Raw genomic sequence first — 20597 nt, 5'->3', positions numbered from 1 at the left:
CTTGATTAGCTTGAATGTGGGTCAGACCAAGTTCAGATCCCATTTCAGTTTAACAATGTTTTTGCAAAATTATTTCATTACCTTCACAAAGATTTTTAAATACTGGATTTAGAAAAGTCAGTATGACAATATCAAAAGAATATATTCAGGATAACTAATAAAGGAAACTCATGGGAGCTATATGACAATAAGGGCAATATTATGAAACAATATTTTTAATTATAATTAGCTTGACTGAAATTTAAGATGATAAACTGATACAGAATTAAGTGGTTTACATAGGGGTTGAATGGACATCCTCACCAACACTAGACTATCTATGTACACTTCACACTCCAAAAGGGTATTAACTGCACATGTTCCCTTGCTTTCCATTAAGCACAGTAATACTCTAGCAGGAGGAAAAGGGTAAAGACAGAAAAGATTGTGTTAGGTCTCCCAGGGAGAACTGGAAATAATAGGAAAGTGTGCCTAGGATAGGCCTGGAACTGAGAAGTTAGGAATAATTGGATACATTTTCATATTCTATCACTGAAATATTTAGGAAGTATCCCTCCAGAAGTATGTACAGGCATGCCTACAAAGTGTCCAGGTGCAAGGTGGTAAGTGATGGGGCTGCATGCTTCTGAGGTATAGTAACTGATAATGGCCCAGCAGAGATGAGGGCAGAGTGGATTCGTGTTTTGTCAGCTCAGTGAAATAAGAGCTGATCAAATGTTTCCCATGTTTAGACTACCAATACAGTCCTGGGATGCCACAACTAGAAACAATCTCTCTCACCTCAAAATTATGCAAAGTGATTCAGGCACTGACTGCTTTCTACTCTTTTACTGCTTTTTATTTACAGGTCTTAATTCTAATTGATCAGAAACTTCTTGAAATTATCCAGACCTGATTTACCTTCATTGATCTTACAGCACCTGGTTCAGTACTCAGTGGAATTTTTTTATTTTTGGCAACACCATCCAGCATGGTGCTGTTAGTTCTCTGACCAGGGATCAAACCCAATGCCCCTGCAGTAGAAGTGCAGAGTCTTAACCACTGGACTGCCAAGGAAGTCCCCAGTGCTCAATGAATTTCAACAGATACACTACTGATTGCCAATCTGAAGGTACTCTAATGTGGGGTCAAATATATCACTTAATTGAAGCTAAGAATTGGTATTCTATAGGATAGAGGTTGTAAAGAATTGGGTATTTATTTTTTTAAAAGCAATGACATATGTGGCCTAGATTGCACTGCTTTTCAAAAATTTGATGACACATTATTTCTGGTGGTAACTGATGGTCGACAATGTGCCTTACAAGATGAATGCACAGTCAGAAGTTTTTATATGCAGGCAAAGGTTATGCTTTGATCTACTGTTGCAGCCACTCTTTTTAGTAGAACACCATTTGTCTCCTGGCCACCTGTGGTTAACCCAAAGCCACTGCTCAAAGAGCTCACTTCCAATGGTCTCCTAGTGGGTTGGCCTGGGGCTATTGCTTCCTATTAGACTACAGGTATATCATTTGAAGTAGGGCTTTTTTGGGTTTTGTTTTTAAAGAATTAGCTAAAGTACTTTTTTTTTTTGGCCTACTCTTTAAGGCTGCCAAGACAAGGCTAAAATTCCCAGCTGACGTGCATGTGCTCCACATAACCAGCACATCAGAGCTGGGTTACATCAAATACTACTGTCTCTACCCTAGGAATTGTTAGTGAGGCCCATTTGTTATTTAATGTTTGCTAAGTCTCTAAGGTAGGGGTGGTGAATGTTCACAAATACAGAGGCTGGTATCTGACAGTACACAGTCGCTGTGTGCTGATGAAGGTAGGCTATGAATGCTATTGTCACGCTTCTAACTAGATATGATCGGTTGATGTTATGGTGGGATCTTTCACTCCTGTAGCACTAGTTTTCAAATGGCAGGCTGTGAATCAAAATATTTGATGCCAAAATAGGTACTTGTATGAATTTATATGAGCAAGAAAGAACAGAAAATAAAGAACCTCACATTAGTAAAATAACCTTGTGAAACTTTTCCTTCAGTTATATACATATGATATTATGTATGAGAACACTGTGTTAGGAGGTAAAAAATATTTCTGCTTGGAGTCTCTGTCAAAAAAAAAAACTGAAAAAAATGCTACCTGGATCTTCTTAGAGGCCACGTCTGTCTTTGGAGTCAGTTTTACTACTTGGCTGTATTTGTATGGCCAATAATAGTCTTGATTTAAAACCTAATGGCCTACTGAAATGCTTTATTTTTTCTCCTGTACATTACTTTCACTGGGTACACTATTTTTGTTGTTGTTAATATTTTATTTTAAACCTTGCCCGGTATAGGGCAAATTTAATACTCCATTTGAAATGGTCTCTATGTGACCAAAGCTTCCAAGTATGGTATTTCTTCTTGAAAAGCTTTTCTTTTCCCAATGAGTTATTCTAAATATAAAACCATTCCCTCTGTACTGTCTACATACTACTTATCTTTGTATTTCTATCTAACTAGGAGATCACAGTAACCAATACCAGAGCCTTTAACACAGCACTCACTACTTGGATGAACCCAGGAAGTATTTACTTCAAATAAGTTTTCTCATTTTAAACTGTTAGTATGTGGAAACAGTGTAAATAGCACATCTTCTGTCCAGCATTTGAAGCAAGATTTCCAATGCTGTCTCTTTAAAACACAAACTGAATTTTCTGATATCATGAGATTTGAAAATATTCACACAAGAGGAACTAGATGTTTCAAAGCAAAGCATGATGATCAATAAGATATATTTATTATACTTTCTGAGATTGAGACTCTAAAATCTAAGGAACATAGTCTAATCAGCTAGATCTCATCTCTTCCATATTCGATTCACAAAAACTAAATACAGAAAGAAAAAAAATATATATATACCTTCACTGTCCTTGAATTTCTTGATTGCCACAATTTCATGCGTTTCCTGCAAAGGAAAAGAGGCAGAAGAAAAGTCATTCTCTAGTGTTTTTCAAACTAGGAATCCCAACTGTCTGGAGGTATATTCTGAAACAGAGTAGCAAGAACTTAGAGAATAAAAAATAAATCCTCCTTGTCCTCAGTCCCTCATTTCTCAGTTCCAAAACTGTCTTTCTTACTACCCTGCAGGCATTGTCAGGGAAGGAAAAGGAGAATGGGAAGAGGCTAGGGGACCAAGGGCTTATCTGGCTGAACATGGATGAACCAGCAGTGCCAATGTCTTGAGGCAACGCAAAAGTAGCAGGATGGATGACAATAGACAACATCTATATGGCCCCCTGAAACCCAGGGACGCATTTAATTGGGTTTCTTATATCAGAGAAAAAACTTCTATAATACTTGGTAGTTGCTGGTAGCAGAATACCTCTTCCAAGTCTCCTCCTTTCACTTATCTCTTCCTAACAAACCTATCTTCCTAACCTATCTAGTTATTCACCAGCTCCTCCCCATTAACACCCATTTCAAATCCGAAGTGGATAAATATTTGCCACCAAATACCAATCATTAACGTCCCCCTGCCTTTATTTAGCCCTCCTGAATTAACAGAAGTAGTTGGTGAGAAGAACCCTACTTTCAACTGAAACATCACAAGTTCTTTTGTTTGTTTGTTTGGGGTTTTTTTGGTCTTTTTTGGCTGGAAGAGAAGAAAAAGGCTAGAAAGGAAATGGAAATGTTAAGGATTAAGTATAACTACGCTAAATATTTCATGTCTAATATTCTAGCCTATAAAAGGAATAAAAAAGCTTTTGGCAAAATAACATATAGATTCTTCAAAGTCAACATGTCATATAAAAAGGTCTTCTGGATAATTAAGGCCTGCTCTTTTCTACTCCAAGTAGGGATACTTTCAGATCTGTAAGAGCAAACCTTTTATAAAACTTTGTCCCTGCATCAAAACAAAAACAGACACAATATAAGGTAATAACCAGAAGGGTACAAAATCATTAACTTATCCAAAATACATGCTTTTCTCCTACGTTCCTTATAAAAGCAAAGGGAATCATAAAAGTAGGGAGAAAAAAATAAATTTTTTAAAAGTGACCATTATGGTGAAAGACAAACCCTGAGTCATAACCACGTCTGTACATCAAACCCTGTTTCTCACCTGCCTGTTGAAAATAGTAGAAAATACCAGCTTTCATATTTGTGTTACAGGGGGAAAATTATCTGAAAGTGCTATAGGCTACTGAGGAAAAAGATTCTTATTAAGGTTATTATGTTTTTGTTTTTTTTACGGGAGAAACAGAATGTAAAGTACAGAGAGCTCTGGGGATACAATTTATTTGTATATCGGCAGACCTTCTGATTTAAACTCAGCTGTCCAGGTACTTTCTGTTACCTGGTTTCATTATTGAGAAAGAAAACTGCAAAGTCAAAAGTGATGTGGAGGATGATCACCTAGAATATTAACAGAGGTACCAGGTAACTCTGCTAGGTATGCTACTCTCTCTTAATACACCAACATTGTTTTTTTACCCTGCTCCTTTTCAAATGGCTCCAGCTAGCAACCCACCTACAGTCTAAGGGAAAGTACAAAACCCTATCAAGAAAACTGCTCACAGCACAAAGAAGGGGCAGCAGGATGGCATCCAGGAAGAGAGCCCAACTGCCCACATTTCAACTGAGTGTATGTAGCATTTCATCCTATAGTGGACATTTTTTTGTTGCGTCCTAAGTGTCAAAGCTTTGTTTGATTTTATAAAAGGTCTTGCTTAGTTCAAAACTGCCCACTGATATGACTACATATTTAAATTTATGACTGCCACCATCTTGAAGAAAGAAATTCATCAGACTTTCCCCCTGGCAATCTCATAAATAGAATTTACAGTATAAAACAGTTGCCTGAAGGCGGGGGGGAGGGTCAAATAAAATGAAATGTTTATTCCTTTATTTATTCTTTCATCAATACCACGAAAATCCTCTTTCGACTCAACACACACACACACACACACTCTCTCAATATGGGTTTTCTATTTACTTACAGAACAAAGTCAAACGAATGGAAGTTTTCTACATACAGTCAATTCAATGTACGGTGGAAAACACACACAATTAAGAGAAGATGCTGGAAAATTTAACATTTTTATTCATACTACTTATAAAACTAATATGAACTCATATAAAAGAATATAAAGGGATATAAGAGTATAAAAAGAAATTAAAAAACTATATAACCCTTCCTAATAATACTTGATAATATTTTCTTCCAGTAAATTTTTCTCAAATTGGAAGAACCTGAGCACACATATACTGTGTTGTATGTTGCTTTTAATTCACTTGATATTGTACATGGAATATTCTGACCTGTCATTAAATACTTTTTAAAACCACTGTCTTTAATAGATGGTTATTTTACCAGTCTACTAATGAACACACTTCATCTGCATCTTCATTTCCATAAAGCAAATTCTGTAACTGATAACTCTGTAACTGATAGGTCAAGGGGTATGAACTGATATATCCAAAAATATATAATTTTACAGTTCTTTTCAGCAGCATGAGAACCCACTCTACAACCACAGCCAACACTAAATACAATCATTAAAAAATCTTTAGGTACCAATGAGATCAGAGGTTTGTTTCTGAACTAATATTACCTGGAAATAAAAGAACTTAGAAAAGTTTTCTTCTAGCAACCTTAAATATTGTTTCTACTCCTGTATGTCTAAAGTTTCCATTAGAAACCTTGTAACTTTAAGGCTGAACTTTTCGTAATTGTTTTGTGTGTTTCATTCATTATTACATCCTAAGTGTCTAGAATGGCAGGCACATAGTAGGTTTTCAATAAATATTTCATGAATGACTATTTCATGAGTGAATTAATCAAAACTGACCTATCAGTTTTGTTCTTTTCTTTCCTTCCTTTTGGATTTCTCATGGGTCCTTATTTCAGCCGTCTGCACTTTTTGCCTCATGTCAGCTCGTTGCCACGATAGAGGCCATACCCTCCTGGCTCTCCTTTAGGAGACAACTTCACCTGCTTGTTACCAAAAACATTATCTTCAGAACTATATGTTGCTCTTAAATCTTCAGAGCAGTATTTTATCTATTCATGACTTTTCATAAGCCACACCCTCACTCCCACTTATAACTCATCCTCACTAAGACAGGAAGAGATCCGCCAGGCTTGGTGTCAGGCAGCAAAAGAGGTAATTGGACTTTTTAGCAACCTGCATTTCAAAGGCAGATTGATGTACCCGAGCCCAGTTTGAAACCTGGATTCTTAGTAAACATTCTTCGTGTTGGGTTGGCTGGTCTGAGGCTGGGCCACCTGGACAAAGTTCTCTGAATAAGCTGTTTGCTGAGCCCACACTTCCTAGCACATCCTACTCCCACTAATTCACCTTCACCACACCTTGTCATGGGGTCTGTGCATCCTAGGATACAAAAATGCTGCTTCAAATCCATCTCTCCCTCTTGCCCTTCTGTATTTGAGGCATTTTGTCTCGGAAAAGATCTGGCAATATAGATGCTGATGTGGAAAAGACTGGCAATATAGATGCTGATGATGATCCAAGTCTTTTCCTATTCCTTTTGGATACTTTGCCATATTCTGGTTCAGAAAACGGGATAGAATGTATTTTTCAAACAATCTTCCTGGACTTTGCTAATGATCTTTGATGTTTAGTTTCTTAATTTACAGAACTTTTACAAGTTTATGGTTTTGTTTTTAAATATCTTCATGCCATCACCTTGAGATGTTACATATAACATAGATGTAGACAAAGAAAAAATATGCGAAAACTCTGAAGAACTGTATTTTAAATTCAATTTATTCAAAAAAAGCAAGCCATTGCCCCCACAACATCTGCAAGAGAATGTCACCAGCTGTATAGTTAGTAAGATAGGCATAATCTGCTACTTGTTTCAACATCTTATTTGTTTAAAATAGGAGTTACTTAAGAGCTCATATTTTAAACAACAAACTAAGGATATCATAAAATATGTAAGTAAACACTAATGATCATTCCATGCCTCACCCTTAATTTTGTCTCAAAATTGAAATTGTATTACTTTGGAATGCAGAAAGATAAGAGGTTCCTGAATTGTACTAGTATCTTCATGAGTGAACAAGCTAAATGAAGGCATTTAACATTTTCCAGAATAAATTTCCACAATTGAAAAAAAGACAATGAAAAATAAAATTTTAAAGTAGTAACAAATAAAAAAAATACCTCTAGCGCTTATATTTCTTCCTGTATTTTCATGATCCTCCACCCCATAAAAACCATGCATCCATCAGTCAACAACCATACTGAACACAGAAACTTGTAATCAAAACTCACTTCTGCTGCTGACTGTCTAAAGCTCCTGAGTCATTGGTTTATTCCCAGAATCAACTGTCCCTTCTTAAGATGTTGGCAAAGTAACTGATTGGTATTAACAATCATAAATTTACTAAGTTATTTTAAATGCAGTTACATAAGTTGATTTAATTATGCTTTGGAACAGTAAATTCTCTAAACCAATCACACAGTTATAAGGAAGTAGCAGGAGTCATCGTTTTAAATGTTTTGCTCTAGTTTAAAATATCCAACATGCATTATGAAACAGAACAGAAAAAAAGAATGATTTTATTTTACTCTGCTATCCATGGATTAAACCATTCCAAAGGTATACTCTACAATTCATTCTCTATTCTCTGAGGAAGCCCTTCCTTGGGAGAAATTACAACTTGACAAGTATTTAAAAATATTTCACTTTGTATTTGGTATGCAAAGACCACACTAAGTGCTTTCAAACACTGATGTGATCCTTCAGCAGAAGCAAAATCCTATAAACATAAATATTATCACCTTATAGACAGATATGGTAACTAAAAAAAGTCAGCTTTATTTTACTATTCTTAAGAACTTTTGTGCCAGGCCCTGTGTTTCCCATGTATTAACTCATCTAATTTTCAAATTAAATCAAGATTCTCTGAAGAGAATCTTACCATCATGTTCATTGTACAGATGAAAATGTACTGAATTTTAGGAGGTGCCATAATTTGCCCCAAGATCATACAACTGAGAAGTAATAAGGCTAAAATTTTAAACCTAGGAAGATTGATTCTGGAGGCCATTTCTCATCTATGGCAATGCTATTTGCCACTGCCAATCATATATATAAATTCTATTGTTGAAAAGGATATATTCTGAAACACACACACACACGCTCACTCTCTCACTTCTAGGGAGGTATGCTTATTTCTCTTCTGTATTTTCTCAAAATGCTAGCAGCAACAAAACTTTTCAAATAGTTTTCTAAAGTCTGTTATAATATTTATACACCTGAAAGTATGTGCAAATATTTCGTATATTTCCATCTTTATCTATATTCAGACTTTTATTTCACAGAATCTTAACTTAGACAAATTATTTAAGTTACTTTTACATTATGAGCAAAATTATAAAATGGGAGTAAATTCATGCATAGGATACATTCCACGGCAAGTAGATACAATGGAGCATTTAACAGAAATACAAAACATTATCCAGGATATGCAATGATAAAAATCAGACTATTCTCCAAGGAATCCCTCAGAGATCTTTCCTTGACTTGTATTTATTTTTAATATGTATAAACTACCATAGTCTGCCAATACTAAAAGTTAGATTGACTACTAAATTTAAGTATTTCAGACGTAATCAAGAAAGATTAATACTCAGGTATGTATTTTAGTCAGCTAAGAACTGTCTGTTGGGCCCCAACTTTATGTGTGTTTTTTTTTTTTAATATGGCATCCTAAGTTTAACATGAGTGAGTAAGTGAAGTATCTCATTTGTACAAATGTTTACATCCTAGTGTGTAATAATGCATGACAGTAAGTAAAAATTTTTGACAAAAGAAGTACAGTGAATGTTATATGATATGCCACAGAAGTTTAAAACAATTGATCATGTAAATATAAAGAAAAAATGTATTCCACTTTGAGATTTAATTTTATAATATGTTGGTTTAATTTGCTTTGCTCTCTTTCTGAAATGTGAAATATCATAAAACTTTGTTCATGCCCATTCCTTCTCTCCCCAGAGGTAACTGCCATCCTAAAGTTGGTATGTACCATTTCCAGACACATTTTTATTACTACCAATGAATTCATCCATAAGCAAATTTACTATTTTGTACATTAAAAATCATAACTGGCATGTTATTTTACACACCCTTTTGCAACAGTTCTTTTTTTTTTAAGTACAACATGGTATAGTTGAGATTTAAACATAAATCTAGCCACCTGGGGATAACTGTGCCCCAAGGGGACATCTGGCAATGTCTGCAGACACTTCTGGCTGTCATAACAGGGTAGGGGGTTGTCGTTGTTGTTCAGTTGCTAGGTCGTGTCTGATTCTTTGCAACCCCATGGACTGCAGCACACACTTCATACCAGCATCTAGTGGTTAAAAGCTACGGATTCTGCTGAACACCCTACAATGCACAGGACAGTCTCTACCACAAAGAATTACCTGGCCCCAAATGTCAAAAGTACTGATGTTGAGAAACTTTGCTTTAGTTTTATTCATTGTAATGGTTTTGTGATAGTCCACTATAAGCATTTCCCTTAAAAAAGAGCCTGACCACTTGCTGAGATCAGGTAAAGCTTTGAAAAAGACTAATTCACTATGAAAAGAAATTTTAGTTGAAAATGGGATGATTAAAAGATTAATTCTTCAAAAATTATTAAAGCTATTAATCAAGGTACTAAAATGTCTACATTCATTTCATTTTCATAAAACAACAATTACTTTTATAATAACTTTTGCAATATGGTTCCATTAAACATCATATAGTGAACTATCAAAAGATAAATAAAAACATTTTTTGTTGCTAAGAACTCTTACATTTTAAAAAGCATTACAAGGAAAACTCCCATGCTCAGGCTCTAAAAAGAGGATAGTCTTATGAAGATATGAATACATCATCAAGAACATGAAAAAGCATGCAGCCAAGAAAGGAAGATGTGGGAAGTGGGATCTTACAAAGAAAAAATCTTCTATAAAACAACTGCCTTCAAGTCAAGTCAGTAATAAAATTCCTAAATAACGAAATCTATTATTTCATTTGTTTCCAATAAAACATCAAATCCCTTCTACCCCCTCTGGGCTGGATCTGCCCCCATAAATCTTTATTGAGATGTAAAATGAGAATAAATGAATGTAAAATATTTAGACTGCATGCCTAACCATGCCCTCATCTTTCCCCTCTGAAACTGGTCCTGCCTCCTGTCCCATATCTCAGTGAACCCTAGCCAGAAATTAAGGCCCACTCTTTCCATCTCCCTTGTCTGCAATCCCCAGTCCATCCAGGTTATCACCAAGTACTGTTGATTTTTGTTTCCTAAATCTTTTTCAAATTGGTCCACTGTTCTTGTCTACCTGAACACTCCCATCCTAGTTGGAGCCTTTGGAATTCCCACCCAGGGTACTGCCTAACTTCCTAACATTTTTAATATGCCTGCCACTCAGCAACAGGCTCTTCATTTGCAAAGGAAAATCTGATTAACTGCCCTTAAAAGACTCTTCCCAAACTCCCCTGCCCTAAGGACCACATCAAAGCTCTTTTACCTGGTCAGCAGGGAATGGTCCCCAACCTCTTCTTCTTTGGTCTCCCTCTCTTGCCGAGTCCTCGCCATCCTTACCACGATCTCTCCTGCTATTGAGGCTGTTCCCTTTCCTCCTAAAACCTTGGCCCTCCCTGTGCCATTCAACCCTACACTATCCCTTAGGCCTTAGCTCAATTGTCATTTCCTTAAGGAAGTCTTCCTATAGCTCCGTGACTACGTCTGAAGCCCCAAATGCTGAGTAGATACCTCTCCTTCGTAACTTGTATTAAAGTGACACCTTCACATATTTATCTGATTCTACTACAGGACTGCAAGTGTGTAGGTGAGAAATAAATGTATGACTGGTCTAAAAGTATGCTGAGCAAGAGAGAAAGATCTAGTGCAAATGTCGTACTGCATAATGTATTTAAACCTCACATCTTGCCGGCCCGTGTCATCCATCTATTCGGACATCATTTACTAATTTCACTACAGCTTAACAGAGAAAAACACCTTTTCCTACCATAATTATAAAAAGAATAAAAGATATTCCTTGATATACAAGGAACTCAAGCAACAAACCTAAAAACACAGAATACAAATATACATGTTTATGCTTTTTAAGGACAGTGTATCTCTGGGAGACTTATTAAGATCTGTTTCCTTCTTTCTTCAGAAAGTTTTAAAAAATGAGGATAACGAAAGAACATAGAGCCTTCAAAATTTTATCTGGCTCTGTCTAGAAGTCCTTCAGCAGGCAGGAGTTGAAACAAGCTCTTTAAGTTCAGAATTATACTGTCTTGATTAAAAATCTCTTTTGCTATTTGGCTACTCTGGCCTCCTACAGATCTTGAAAAGCCACTGCAAAACCAATATCACTTTCTTTTGTTAAAAAAATTCTTCCACAGCATTGCTATAAAATTACTGCAGTTACTAGGTTGCCAATATTTATCAAGTTACATCAGAAGGTTTACTAACTTAAAATGTTATTACTTATTGATTCATTTATCCACCTGCAACAAGGATTGCTCTCCTTCACTATCACCTCTATTCCATTTTGTGACAAAACTAGTAAGCTTTCCTCTAGTCCGGCAAAATATAATATGGAAACAGATATGTCACATAATTACTAATATCTAACATGTGTGTTGTGAGACACTCTGAGTGAAGGAAATTATCACAGACCCAGAACTAGCTAATACATCACTCACAGTCGTATATAGTAACAAGGTCCCCAAATCCTCAGGGCACACATGCTACAAATGCTCCCAGTCATTTTATATTAGTGGGGTTCCAGGAAATGGAGGAAGAGAGGTAAAGCCTGGGCCGATGTGGAACAGAGAAGGGAAGAGGCTCTCGAGGTGAGATATAGCAACATGAGGTTAGTAGGAAGAGAAAATGGAGAGGCTCTCTTGGAAATGTAAGCCACATTCTTAAGGAGAATACTAGAATTCCCATAGTCAAGTCCTGAACTGTTTTTACTTGAACATTACAAGAGAACTACCAATAAGGCTATGAGACTTGGAGCCACCTAGATGGCTGAGGTTTGAGTGTCTCAAACATAAGAATAAAAAACAAAAACTTAGGACCATTTAGCTGATAAATGTAAACAAGCCCACATACCTAGAAAGCCTTTATAAATACTTCTAATATGGTCCAGTATAAGTGTTAGTGGATCAATATCAACCTGAAAGCACACTGGTTGATAATGTCTAAGGATGTAACCATGAGGAACTAAGGAGACTAGTTCACATAGAATTGTACACTTAAAATAGCTACCTCTTACTGTATATTGGGTACATTCATTGTATGTAAATTTTACCTCAATCGAGTTGATTTTAAATGCATCATTTAAAAATAATTCACCTCATAGTTATAGACTAATATAAATTGACTGCTCTACTTATTATGATAGATTAGGTAATTAATAAAATATTATCAAGATGAAAAATGAGGCACCCAGAGAACAATTTTCACTAATCCCTCTAGCACAGCAAATAGCAACTCTCTTCACTGGAAAGGGATAGGTAAACTTTCAAACAATTTAGCTCCCTATTTATAGATTATGCAAAATCTGAGATGTACTTGATTTCATATAGCCCACACTTACAGACATTATATACAGATACTCTCAAACCACCTTGGTTACACCAAACTCAGATTTGGTATTGTCAGCAAATGAATGGAAATTTCAAAAAGTACATTGCAATGATGCTTGCCAGACAGCATTTCAGTTTAGAAATATTAACCATCATGTACGTACTGTAGTTACTGTACAACTGTGTTACAATTTTATTTCATTTTGTGCTTATTTTATAACAATGACTAGATAATGAGAAAATGAAAATTCCACTTCTAGTGATCAAATAATCAAAAATAGCATTAATTAGGTATGCCAAATGCAGGCAATCTACAACCTCAATCAGACAATCACTGGATTTAAGCTGTGTTCAACAGTGAGCAAAATTTAAATTTAAATGACGAAAATATATCCTTTAAGACTAAATTTAAGATGTGCCAAGAAAACGTGGCTCTTTAATTTTCTACAACTGATTTAATCTTGCTTTTCAAGCTCTGACCTTGACTTTAACTTGCATTTTATAGTAGTTCAGTCCTTTTTGATTTATAGTTGTTGTTGGTTGAGTCTCTAAGTCATGTCCTACTCTTTGCGACCCCACAGACTGTAGTACGCCAGGCTTCCCTGTCCTTCACTATCTCCCAGTTTGCTCAAACTCACAACCATTGAGTTGGTGATGCCATCAAACCATCTCATGCTCTGTTTTCACCTTCTCCTCCTGCCTTCAATCTTCCCAGCATCAGGGTATTTTCCAATGAGTCAGCTCTTCCCATCAGGTGGCCAAAGTATTGGAGCTTCAGCTTCAGCATCAGTCCTTCCAAAGAATATTCAGGGTTGATCTCCTTTAGGATGAACTGGTTTGATCTCCTTGCTGTCCAAGGGACTCTCAAGAGTTCTCTCCAGGACAATTTAAAAGCATCAGTTCTTCAGTGCTCAGCCTTCTTGGTAGTCTGTCTCTCACATCTGTACCTGACTAAAGGAAAAACCATAGCTTTGACTATATGGACCTTTGTCAGCAAAGTAATGTCTTTGCTTTTTAATACACTGTCTAGGTTTGTCATAGCTTTCCTTCCAAGGAGCAAGCATCTTTTAATTTCATGGCTGCAATCACTGTCCGCAGCAATTTTGGAGCCCAAGAAAATACAATCTGTCATTGTTTCTACTTTTTCCCCTTCTGTTTGCCATGAAGTGATGGGACCAGATGCCATGATCTTCATTTTCTGAATGATGAGTTTTAAGCCAGCTTTGTCACTCTTCCCTTTCACTTTTATCAAGAGGCTCTTTAGTTCATCTTCACTTTCTGCCGTAAGGGTGGTGTCATCTGCATATCTGAGGTTATTGATGTTTCTCCCTGCAATCCTGATTCCAGCTTGTGTGCTTCACCCAGCCCAGCATGTCACATGGTGTACTCTGCATATAAGTTAAATAAGCAGGGTGACAATATACAGCCTTGATGTATTCCTTTCCCAATTTTGAACCAGTTCGTCGTTCTATGTCTGGTTCTAACTGTTGCTTCTTGACCTGAATACAGGGTTTCTCAGGCAACAGGTAAGGTGGTTTATAGTTTTCTTCAGGTAAACACTCAGTTTCTCTGTTCAGATTTTCTCCCTGCTTCTATGAAGATGGCAGCTGGGTATATGGATGTGGATGGGGTTTTGTAACTTGACTGTGGTAAAGGAAAGACTCACAGATACACATGTACTGGCCCTTGTGCTGTCCCCTGGGGCTCTATGGTCCCCAAGACAAGGTTCCTTATAGGTCTGGACCCCAGACACTGGCCAGACACTAATGCTGGACCCCATGCAGGCTTTGGGCTCAGGGATGTGCTCTTGGCTTAGAGCCCAGGGGTCTGGCCTGGTTGTTTGTCTCCTTCTCAGCTTTAATAGGTAAAGCCATCTATACTTTGCAATCTCATGTATGACTACTACCTGGCCAACAACTAGAGTGCTGATATCAGCCTGTCCCTCAACACAGCATCCCCACTGACAGGTTCGCTAACTCTCAACCTAGTTACCTGGGGTGGGTGATACCTTTGGGATTCCTCAGAAGACACTCACAAGCTGAAGGAGGCCCAGGCATCCTCTCTCCACCTAACCACATCATGCCACAATTTACTTTGCTGTCACTGCTTCTATTGTGTTGAGGCAACCTTGCAAGGCAGTTTCCTCCCTGAGTTTCAAGAGGGGAATGGGGCATAAGCATCCTTCACTTTTGGCTTCACCTGCAACTCAGTGTCCCCCAAACCCAGAATTCCGGACCCCCATGGTGGTGGGAAGGGCTTCCTTGATATCTCAGTTGGTAAAGAATCCACCTGTAATGCAGGAGACCCCAGTTCAATTCCTGGGTCAGGAAGATTCGTTGGAGAAGGGATAGGCTACCCACTCCAGCATTCTTGGGCTTCCCTCGTGGCTCAGCTGATAAAGAATCTGCCCGCAATGCGGGAGACCTGGGTTTGATCCCTGGGTTGGGAAGATCCCCTGGAGAAGGGAAAGGCTACCCACTCCAGTATTCTGGCCTGGAGAATTCCATGGGCTGTAGAGTCCATGCGGTCACAAAGAGTTGGACAGGACTGAGTGACTTTCACTTTTATGGTGGTGGGGGGGTGCAGGGAAGAGAATGTCAGGACTTGCCTGCCTTAACTCTGCTCTTCAATCTACATTTCTTCGGCACCTGGAAGGGCTGTCTTTTGTTTCCCTTTTAAGTCTCAAAGGAATTTCCCCTCTGAAGAGGCTTTTACCCTACTCTCTTATCTGGAACCACAATAAGAAAAGATTAGGAGAGAAAAACCAATTTATTGACCAAAGATACATCACCAGGTACTCCAGAAAGATTATCTCCGTTAAATACATAAACATTCAGCTATAATAATAGAAAAAGAAACAAGGAAAGGTTTAAAATTAAAATAGACTAATGATCAACATAAAAATATACGATCCAAATGAAGGCAAACAGCTTGCTATAGATTCCTTGATTGAGAGAAGAACTGACTGTGCTTAACTTCCTCACGGCCAATTTTTCCAGTAAATTATGTAGGTATCGTTGAAGTCAACACACTGAAATTTTTTAGACACTGGTGGGTAAACAAGATACAGAAAGCTAACAACAGCAGATTGTTATAGTAGCAATTGCTACTATAGAAGCAAGTTGCTCACTGATTCCTGGGAGCCCTAACAAAAACCAGACCCATGAGTATAGACTCATACCCTGCTGAACTTAGAGACAGTATAGCTAAAATGGTTATTAAATCATAGTTTAAGAATGTCTGAAAAAAAAAAAAAGAATGTCTGATTTGGGGCTTCCCTAGTGGCTCAGTGGTAAAGAACTCACCTGCCGCAGGAGACGTAAGAAACTCAGGTTTAATCCCTGGGTCAAGAAGATCCCCTGGAGAAGGAAATGGCAACTCACTCTGGTATTCTTGCCTGGAGAATTCCAAGGACAGAGGTGCCTGGCGGGCTACAGTCCATGGGGTCACAAGAGTCGGACACAACTGAGCACACACATTCACACTATCTCTAGATATACGGAGTGTACCTTTCTTTCACATGGGAGATTTATTTCCTGCTTTTAGGGGGACAGAAGTAGGTCAGAGCTTCTTTCTTGCATCAGCTGTTTCTCAAGCAACATCAATTCAAAATAATCAATATGCCATTGTGGCATATTTTGGGGTGGCCCACCTTGAGCCCCAACAACACCAAGGTTTAGTTTTTTCCCAATTCATGAAAAATATGCCAGGTTTTAGGACCGAAACATGCTAAGGAAGCTCCAAAGCTTGAAAGCAACCAAAATTATGTTCTGTATAATATCTTTAAGGTACTAAGGCATAAGGTCCTCAGGTATGGGATTACTACGACACTGCCAAGATGTGAAGGACTGACAGGTAGAGCAAGAGGACCTGAGAAGCTCCCTATTCACACAACTGACCTGGAGTACCTCCAGGGACCCTGTGACCATGCTTTCTGACAGATCAGTCACACCTAGGCAGACAAGGAAACAGAAGGGTACAACCAAAATCTGAAAAAAGTTCTAATCACAGCTTTCTGCCATAACCATAATCCATGCAGAAAACTGAAAAGTACATTCAACTTAGGTAGTAACAATTTTTCTTTTCTTAAAAAACTTATTTTCAAAGGATGTAGTCAATTTGGTGAAAATTTGTTGTTATGCATTGTAGGGAAATCTAGAAAACGCCAGATTCGCTTTCTCTTACCATAGGAAATGATGTGTTTCAGATATAAATCAGCAACCTGTGATATTTTTGAAAGAGCTAAAAATCTGGCTTACCTTTATATCCAAGTAGCCAGTACTTTATCTTACATGTAATACGTATGTAATAAAAGGTCTAAAGTGAACTGTACCATATTTTCACAGTCATGGAAGAGGAACCGCTTACCATCATCACATAAAGAAGCTGGATGACATCATATATGCTACCTCAAGCACTAAAGCAAAAATAAAAAGGAGAAAGGAAGAGAAAAATCCCCAAAGTGGCCATGCCTTTGAAACAACCATGGAATATAAACCTCAAGTAATGCAATGTTTCAAGAGAATTAGCCAAGGAACACTGTAAACCTAACAACATTCTAGTATTCTTGGCAGTCCTTCACATCTTGGCTCTGTCATAGTAAATCCCATACCTGAGGACCTTATTATGCCTTAGTACCTTATACATTCTGGCTACTTGACTTCAAGAATATCACCAAAGCTTTCTAGTTGAAATCCTCTTCTAGTAACATTTTCCCAAGGCCTCAGTGAGGCCATCAGCTTTGCCAAAATAGATATTTCAAACATACTCTGCTTGTCAATCACTGGATTCAGGGAAAGAAATATGTATTACATTTCATGCAGCCCAGAAGCTGTCCAAGACTTCAAGGATAAAGTTCTCATTCCATACTTCATCTCCTAACTTTTAAGAAAAAGCACCTCTGCTTCAGTCACATCTAATCATTTGCAGCTTCTCAACTGAGCCTCCACACATATTTACTTTTATCTGCTCACACTCTGTCTCCAGTATTCATCATTTCTTCATTCATTTATTCATTTGTTCAACAAACAAACATTTCCCAAGCTCCTAGAAGGTGACAGGCATGATGCTAAGCAGTGGGGATACATAGGAAACAAGACAAAAAGAGGGAGGGTCCCTGTTCTTACCGCAGTCACATTCTGGAGAGAAGAGACATAATAAGCAAACAAGTAACAGACAAGAAGATAACAGTAACTGCTATAAAAGAAAGCAAATGGGTCAACTTAATAGAGTATTGATTTGGGTTAGGGAGTTTCCAAGGAAGTGATGTTATAGCTGCTATTTAAATGACAAGAAGCTAACTCTGTATTTCTAGTTAATTCTTTCTTTCCTCCTTTAAAACCCTCCTTTGGGAAGCACTGCATGACCCCCCAGCTTATTCTGTGTGCTCCTCTCTGAGGTCCCTAGCACACTAACCACAACTCCTACCAAGCTTCTACCACAACTACCCTGGAATCTTTGGTTTGCAACTCTGCTTCAAGGCCTACCCCAAACTACAGTTAATAAGATCCTTGAGCAAAGGCACTACAAATAACTCTCGCCCCTAAGACCTAGCAGAAACACGTACAAATAGCTCGGCATGGTGAATTAAGCAGTTCAACTGCTCTAAGTACTTCTTAAGAATCTTACAGGGACCAAGAAGAAATAAGGCAATAGACACACAGGGCATAGAAATGGAATATGTAAATTTCATCACAACTAAAAATATCACAGAAAATAAAGGCTGAAATATTATTTCTCTTAAACAGAACAATCCCCTGAGTTTTGAAATAATCTGTTTTTTGACATTTTCATTCTCTGTTGGTCCTAGAACTCCTCAAGGGCAGAGAGTACATCCCAATCATTATGCTGTCATGGGTTTTGCCCCTTCCAGAATGTGGGTTGTCTACAATCACTAATCATGTCCTTCTTGTTGTTTATCCCAGACATCCAGCAGGACTCACTACAGCAGGTGTTTTAACAGATGTCGGCTTAATAAGTTAAATTTAAAGTTTCAAGGCTCTCTCCTGTGGTTCCTCTTGAGCCAGAACTAACAAAGAATCTTTATATATCAACAAGAATGTATTTAAACAGCATGGATGATAAATACATTTCATGGATTGGAAGAATCAATATAGTGAAAATGAGTATACTACCCAAAGCAATTTATAGATTCAATGCAATCCCTATCAAGCTACCAACGATATTCTTCACAGAGCTAGAACAAATACTTTCACAATTTGTATGGAAATACAAAAAACCTCGAATAGCCAAAGCGATCTTGAGAAAGAAAAATGGAACTGGAGGAATCAACCTACCTGACTTCAGGCTCTACTACAAAGCCACAGTTATCAAGACAGTATGGTACTGGCACAAAGACAGAAATATAGATCAATGGAACAAAATAGAAAGCCCAGAGATAAATCCATGCACATATGGACACCTTATCTTTGACAAAGGAGGCAAGAATATACAATGGATTAAAGACAATCTCTTTAATAAGTGGTGCTGGGAAATCTGGTCAACCACTTGTAAAAGAATGAAACTAGAACACTTTTTAACACCATACACAAAAATAAACTCAAAATGGATTAAAGATCTAAACGTGAGATCAGAAACTATAAAACTCCTAGAGGAGAACATAGGCAAAACACTCTCCAACATACACCACAGCAGGATCCTCTATGACCCACCTCCCAGAATATTGGAAATAAAAGCAAAAACAAACAAATGGGACCTAATTAACCGTAAAAGCTTCTGCACATCAAAGGAAACTATCAGCAAGGTGAAAAGACAGCCTTCAGAATGGGAGAAAATAATAGCAAATGAAGCAACTGACAAACAACTAATCTCAAAAATATACAAGCAACACCTACAGCTCAACTCCAGAAAAATAAATGACCCAATCAAAAAATGGGCCAAAGAACTAAATAGACATTTCTCCAAAGAAGACATACAGATGGCTAACAAACACAAGAAAAGATGCTCAACATCACTCATTATCAGAGAAATGCAAATCAAAACCACTATGAGGTACCATTTCACACCAGTCAGAATGGCTGCGATCCAAAAGTCTACAAATAATAAATGCTGGAGAGGGTGTGGAGAAAAGGGAACCCTCTTACACTGTTGGTGGGAATGCAAACTAGTACAGCCACTATGGAGAACAGTGTGGAGATTCCTTAAAAACTGGAAATAGAACTGCCTTATGATCCAGCAATCCCACTGCTGGGCATACACACTGAGGAAACCAGAAGGGAAAGAGACACGTGTACCCCAATGTTCATCGCAGCACTGTTTATAATAGCCAGGACATGGAAGCAACCTAGATGTCCATCAGCAGATGAATGGATAAGAAAGCTGTGGTACATATACACAATGGAGTATTACTCAGCCATTAAAAAGAATACATTTGAATCAGTTCTAATGAGGTGGATGAAACTGGAGCCTATTATACAGAGTGAAGTAAGCCAGAAGGAAAAACATCAATACAGTATACTAACGCATATATATGGAATTTAGAAAGATGGTAACAATAACCCGGTGTACGAGACAGCAAAATAAATAAAGTTTCAAGGCTCTCTCCTGTGGTTCCTCTTGAGCCAGAATTAACAAAGAATCTTTATATATCAACAAGAATGTATTTAAACAGCATGGATGATAAATCAATACAATGTTGAAAAAGGTATCTGACTCATATAAATCACATAGTGAGAAAGCGCCTGTAGAAATCTCAAAACCAATGATATGAAAAAACAGAAATTAATGGATCACTTCAAGAGAAATTATATATTATTCTCTAACAAAACATGGCAGAAATTTTATATTTTATACTATCAGGTACATAGACTATACATGTAAATAAACTTGATTCCACATTTTAAATGAATAGAACAAATTATATATTTTCACTAAAAAATCAAGTTAAAGGACAAATCTTTTCTGAACAATTATAACAGCTTTATAATAAGCCCCTAAAGTAGAATTTAAATCTAAGGGCATGAGTAA

General features: G+C 37.4%; 1 protein-coding gene across 3 annotated transcripts in view; it reads right to left on the bottom strand.

Moving 5' to 3' along the window:
* The window catches only part of CDKL5 (cyclin dependent kinase like 5), a 178556-nt gene that overhangs the window by 60343 nt on the left and 97616 nt on the right, over positions 1-20597 (bottom strand). For all 3 annotated transcript variants that reach the window (XM_070365949.1, XM_070365951.1, XM_070365950.1), the window contains one exon: positions 2892-2937. In XM_070365949.1, the coding sequence (XP_070222050.1) occupies positions 2892-2937 (46 nt within the window). The remainder of the gene's footprint in view (positions 1-2891; positions 2938-20597) is intronic.

Source organism: Bos mutus, chromosome X, assembly GCF_027580195.1.
Source record: "Bos mutus isolate GX-2022 chromosome X, NWIPB_WYAK_1.1, whole genome shotgun sequence".
Taxonomy (NCBI): Eukaryota; Metazoa; Chordata; class Mammalia; order Artiodactyla; family Bovidae; genus Bos; species Bos mutus.
This window is presented reverse-complemented; position numbering and strand designations above follow the sequence as displayed.